This window comes from Nicotiana tabacum, unplaced genomic scaffold, assembly GCF_000715075.1.
Source record: "Nicotiana tabacum cultivar K326 unplaced genomic scaffold, ASM71507v2 Un00022, whole genome shotgun sequence".
NCBI lineage: Eukaryota > Viridiplantae > Streptophyta > Magnoliopsida > Solanales > Solanaceae > Nicotiana > Nicotiana tabacum.
The window spans coordinates 282874-288586 of record NW_027438260.1 but is presented as its reverse complement, the minus strand read 5'-3'; the positions used below and the strand labels follow the sequence as shown (position 1 = coordinate 288586).

Sequence of the window (5713 nt, the reverse complement as noted above, 5' to 3'; positions counted from 1 at the left end):
AGCAAAGAATCAAAAAATCGCCCCAAAACGTCGACCCGGGCCTACGTCTCAGAATCGGGTAAAAGTCATAAAATACGAATACCCATTCGACAACGAGTCCAACTATACCAGTTTTACCAAAATCCGACACCAAGTCACCACTCAAATCCCCAAATTAAACTCTCTAAATCCCTAGCCTCAAACTCCCAAGTTCTACCTTAAATGCATACAAACTAGGTGAGAAAATCAATGGGGAAACAAGATTATTGATAAAAAATGAGTACAAGAGACTTATCTCAAGAAATCCCTCAAAAATGCTCTCAAATATCGCCAAGACCCGAGCTCAAAATGTTTAAAATGAAGCAAAACCGTGAACCCTTGTATTTAAGTGCTCTACCAGTACTTCTGCTTCTCCGAAAAATTAACCGCATCTGCGGTCTCGCAGATGCGAGGTCCTCCCCGCGTCTGCGCCTTCTATCGCTTCTGCAGATAAGAGGTCCGCTTCTGCGGCCTTGCTTTTGCGGTCGCCCAAGCCGCTTCTGCAGAATCCAGTTGCCCCCCTTCACTCCGCATCTGCGGAGCATGGCTCGCACCTGCGGGCTCGCAGATGCGGAGACCTTCACGCACCTGCGACCTAGCCCCAAATCTGCTTCTGCGCAATCCAGGCTCGCTTCTGCGAGCTCGCACCTGTGAGATAAGTTCCGCAGGTGCGATTGCATCAGTAGGCAGCAAGTTTCAACTTGTTCTAAGTGCAAATTTGTTCTGTTAACCATCTGAAACTTACCCGAGGCCCCCGAGACCTCGACCAAATATACCAACCAGTCCTAAAACATCATATAAACTTAGTCGACCCTTTAAATCACATCAAACAACGCTAAAAATACGAATTGTGCATCAATTCGAGCCTAATGAACTTTAAAACTTTAACATTCTACATCTGATGCCGAAACCAATCAAATCAAGTCCGATTGACCTCAAATGTTGCACACAAGTCATAATTGATATTATGGATCTACTCCAACTTTCGAAATAGGAATTCGATCCCGATATCAAAAAGTCCACTCCCGGTCAAACTTCCCAAAAATCATCCAATTTTCCAACTTTCGCCAATTGACACTAAAATGACCTACGGACCTCCAATTCAATATCCGAATACGTTCCTAAGACCAAAATTACCCTACGGAGCTATTGAAACCGTCGAAATCCATTCCAGAGTCATCTTCTCACAATTTAACCTACGGTCAATTCCTACGACTCAAACTTCCATTTTTAAGGACTATGTGTCCCATTTCACTCTGAAACCAAAAACAAATTCTCCCGGCAAGTTACGTAATAACAAAATGAAATAGAGGGAGCAATAATTAGGGGTTCGGGGCTAATACTCTCTAAACGACCTGAAACTCTTTTCTTATTTGAATCTTAAGGATAAATTAGAAAGATAAGTATATCAGATAAATTAGGACAGAGGGAGTATACTATTGTTGTCATTCATTTTCAAGACAATTAAGACCTACTTTTGTTATTGTTTTATAGTATAATTTTATTAAGCATATTAGTATATACCCCATTTATATCCTTTTGATCCTCTTTACGAGTTACTTATGCCATACGCATATATTACTTTGTTTATTTTGTTTTGTTTTGTTATGTTTCTTATAATGCTATATAATATGGACTATAGATCTTGGAAAAATACTTCTTCTTCCTAGCTTTGGAGGGCTACCTCAATGGGCTGTTGTTGGTGATACGTTCCCATTAGGTTGTGCTTTTGATGAATCAATTGTTCACCACAAGTAAAACTTTCTTTAATTTTCTTCTACTAAAATGTCTTCCTTTGACAAATGTAAAATAAAATACATGATTAATTAATTAAGAAAATTTATAATTTTAACTGTTATAAAAAATAATAGACAATAGAATGTATTTGATTTGTATATATGTATATTATATGCATATACGTATTATATATTTCTTTTGGCCAACAAATGCAATTAGTTTCAACAGAAAATAACAATTTTGTATTTTGCCCGTTAATTAACGTGTGCATTTTTCTATGCAAATATCTTCTACAAAAGAAAATAAAAAGAAAATAAAAAGAGGCTAATTTAATACTATGAAATTGTTGAACAGGGATTATAATGCAGAAAGTGAGAGACAGAAGACAGTGGAAGAATTCTATAGAGTTCAACACATCAACCAAACATATGACTACGTAAGTGCTTATAAACGCCTTTCAACCAAAAAAAAGAAATTACTATTTAGAAAATTCTCTAATCATCTTTTTTCATATTCTAAAACTTTTTTTAAAATGTAAATGTGGAATGAGTAACAATTTATGAAAATGATTAATTGCCAATTGATCAGGTGAAGAAAATGAGGGAAAAATATGGGAAGTTGGACAAAGTGGAAATGAGTATTTGGGAATGCTGTGAGCTATTGAATGATGTGGTGGATGACAGTGACCCTGACTTGGACGAACCCCAAATTGAGCACTTATTGCAAACTGCTGAGGCTATTAGAAAAGACTATCCAAATGATGATTGGCTTCATTTGACTGCCCTCATTCATGGTATGTGCTACTCCCTCCACCCCTATTTATATATCACTATTTGATTAAATACGAAATTCTTTAAAATTATATTAAAATTTATGGTTTAAAACAAGATAAAATGAGTAATGTCAAATTAAATTATTTATAAATAAAAAAGAAATGATGTATTTTGGGGCCGGAACTTGTATGTAGACGGGCGGAGCCATAGTGTTAGTTGCGGGTTCGGCCGAATCCATTAGCTTTTGTTCAAACTCTGTTTTTATATTAAAAAATCCAATAAATATGTATAACTTATTAATTTAGAACCCAGTAACTTAAAAGTATTATAATCCCAAACTCATAAAGTTCAAATCTTAACTCCGCCTCTATATATGCAACACTTGTAGAGAGGTGCATGCATAAAGGTTTGGAACTCTTTTCTAATTTGAATCTTTAAGGATAAATTAGAAAGATAAGTATATCATATAAATTAGGAGTATACTATTGTTGTCATTCATTTTCAAGACAATTAAGACCTACTTTTGTTATTGTTTTATAGTACATTTTTATTAAGCATATTAGTATATACCCCATTTATATCCTTTTGATCCTGCTTTACGAGTTACTTATGCCATACGCATATATTACTTTCTTTATTTTATTTTGTTTTGTTATGTTTCTTATAATGCAATATAATATGGACTACAGATCTTGGAAAAGTACTACTTCTTCCTAGCTTTGGAGGGCTACCTCAATGGGCTGTTGTTGGTGATACGTTCCCATTAGGTTGTGCTTTTGATGAATCAATTGTTCACCACAAGGTAAAACTTTCTTTAATTTTCTACTAAAATGTCTTCCTTTGATAAATGTAAAATAAAATACATGATTAATTAATTAAGAAAATTTATAATTTTAACTGTTATAAAAAATAATAGACAATAGAATGTATTTGATTTGTATATATGTATATTATATGCATATACGTATTATATATTTCTTTTGGCCAGCAAATGCAATTAGTTTCAACGAAGAATGACAATTTTGTATTTTGCCCGTTAATTAACGTGTGCATTTTTCTATGCAGTACTTTAAGGAAAATCCAGACACAAACAACCCTCTTTACAACACCAAGAATGGTGTATACAAAGAAGGATGTGGACTTGACAACGTTGTTATGTCATGGGGACATGATGATTATATGTATTTGGTCGCAAAGGAAAATGGAACTACTCTTCCTTCTGCTGCTTTGTTTGTCATTCGTTACCACTCTTTCTATGGTAAATATTAATTTTTTTTTATTTTTTTAATGTTTGAGTAATTCAATGTTTATTGAAGTGGGATTAATTAATTAAATTTTTTTAAAAATTGCAGCGTTACATAGGGCAGGAGTATACACACACTTGATGAATGAGGAAGACAGAGAGAACATGAAGTGGCTTAAGATTTTCAAGTAATTAATTTATGTTCTTCTCCACTTTTAATAGCTCTAGAATAGTATAAATTACAGTTTTATAAGATGATTTACAAAATTATATATATATGTGCAGCAAATACGATTTGTACAGCAAGAGCAAAGTTAGAATTGATGTAGAAAAGGTCAAGCCATACTACATCTCCCTCATTGAAAAGGTGAATGCTTTAATTGGCTACTTTAACTTAAATCAATTTTTAAATAATATATGTATTTCAATAAATCTTTCATTGGCTGATGGATTTTCCTTTTCCTTCAATTCTTTGCAATGCAGTATTTTCCAGCAAGGCTCAGATGGTGACTGTTTTAGTTGTAATGAGAGAGTTATGGATTCCAGGTGGCGGATTAGGTGTATAAAAATGAGTAAAATATTCAAACATAGGCCAGAAATTCACCACTGCTGTTACTAAAATTGTTTATGCTTTGGCCATGTATTTTTCTGTTTCTGTTTCTGAAAATGTATTTCTTTATTTAATTCTTTAATAAATGAAATCTTCATAAATGCATTGGATATATGCATATCTCCTTTCTTTTTTATAACTTCTCAGTAGCAGGTTATTAATTATCTATGCATACAAAACTGTTGTTACCGAAAAGGAAATAAATAAAGATTTTTTTTTTTTAAAAGGAGAAAGTATGAGAATTATCTAACTAACTAGAATACAAAAATGAAATTGAGATGATAATTGAAAAGTCATCCCATGAATTCAGCCTTGGATATTGTATGGGTTAAATCTGCCTTTAGGATATTCAAGTCAAAATAACACTACGAGAAGGATCCGCAAATCACCATTTAAAGACGGTCATGAAGTCACATTAGCCGAGGTCGAGAAGTCTAAGAAAGCCGTAGTCAAAATACCGATGAGGATCATGGTCGAAGAGTCGAGAAGGGTCATGGTTGAATACTGACGATAGAGCTGTAACGGCAAGTATTAAAAATGGAATCAGCAAGAGAATATTCTAGTAAATATTCTTTACATTTGTACTATTAGGGGGTTTTCGGATCCCCTATACATAGAAGGAAGAGAGAGATAGAGAGGAAAGGCACGTGAAATTCATTTCCTGTAAGAACAACACTTTGAAAAAGATTTATTCTTCACTCTATACAAGACTTTACTTTTCATTAAGATTCTTGCCAGATCCGAAGAATCCTCGACTGTTTGAGGATTTGTCATCCAATCATTGTTAGGAGGAAGTTTTCTTTGTTCAACTTTTTGTTGCTTAAATTATTTCCCTTAATTACGTGACTGTCACCAAATTGACACTTATTGAATATCTTGCATATTGATATTGTTCTTGGTAGTTGTAAGGCGTGTATTTCAAGGAATTATTATATTCTTCATAAATGCTTTTCAACTACCTCTTTGATATCAAGATTTGAAGAAATTATTATTAACTAAGATTAACCTATATTTAATTAGAATTAATTATTTGAACCGAGATTTACGTTTTTGGGTCAAACAGATATGGTGGAGTCTGTGGGGATTTCCTAGTTAAATCTTTAGTTTCTTCTAGATCTACAAATAACACGGATCATTAACGTAAAAAAGAAGAAGCAAGAACAAGATCTCCTTTCTTTGTGTACACAAATCCCAATATGTCAGGTAACAGAGAAGAAAGGACGAGAAAATAAGCGACCTCCCAACCAACCTCATGAACGTCATCAATGAAAGTTGTGAAACAACAGACGAAGACGCAACGCTCAATGCCTCCCCTAGACGAAATGGGTCACC

At 33.8% G+C, this 5713-nt stretch overlaps 1 protein-coding gene across 1 annotated transcript; it reads left to right on the top strand.

The window, feature by feature from the left end:
• Positions 1-2052: 2052 nt before the first annotated feature.
• Positions 2053-4493, top strand: LOC107805734 (inositol oxygenase 4). Its single transcript, XM_075248689.1, has 7 exons — positions 2053-2191; positions 2344-2548; positions 3218-3330; positions 3594-3786; positions 3881-3959; positions 4057-4138; positions 4255-4493. The coding sequence occupies exons 1-7, from the start codon at positions 2093-2095 to the stop codon at positions 4279-4281; spliced, it is 798 nt and encodes a 265-aa protein (XP_075104790.1). The 5' UTR covers positions 2053-2092; the 3' UTR covers positions 4282-4493.
• Positions 4494-5713: the final 1220 nt, after the last annotated feature.

Coding starts and splice junctions, on each gene's coding strand:
- LOC107805734 (XM_075248689.1), top strand. CDS start 2,093: ATGAAATTGTTGAACAGGGATTATAATGCAGAAAGTGAGAGACAGAAG. Junction 3,331..3,593: donor AATCAATTGTTCACCACAAG/GTAAAACTTTCT, acceptor TTTTCTATGCAG/TACTTTAAGGAAAATCCAGA. Junction 3,787..3,880: donor TCGTTACCACTCTTTCTATG/GTAAATATTAAT, acceptor TAAAAATTGCAG/CGTTACATAGGGCAGGAGTA.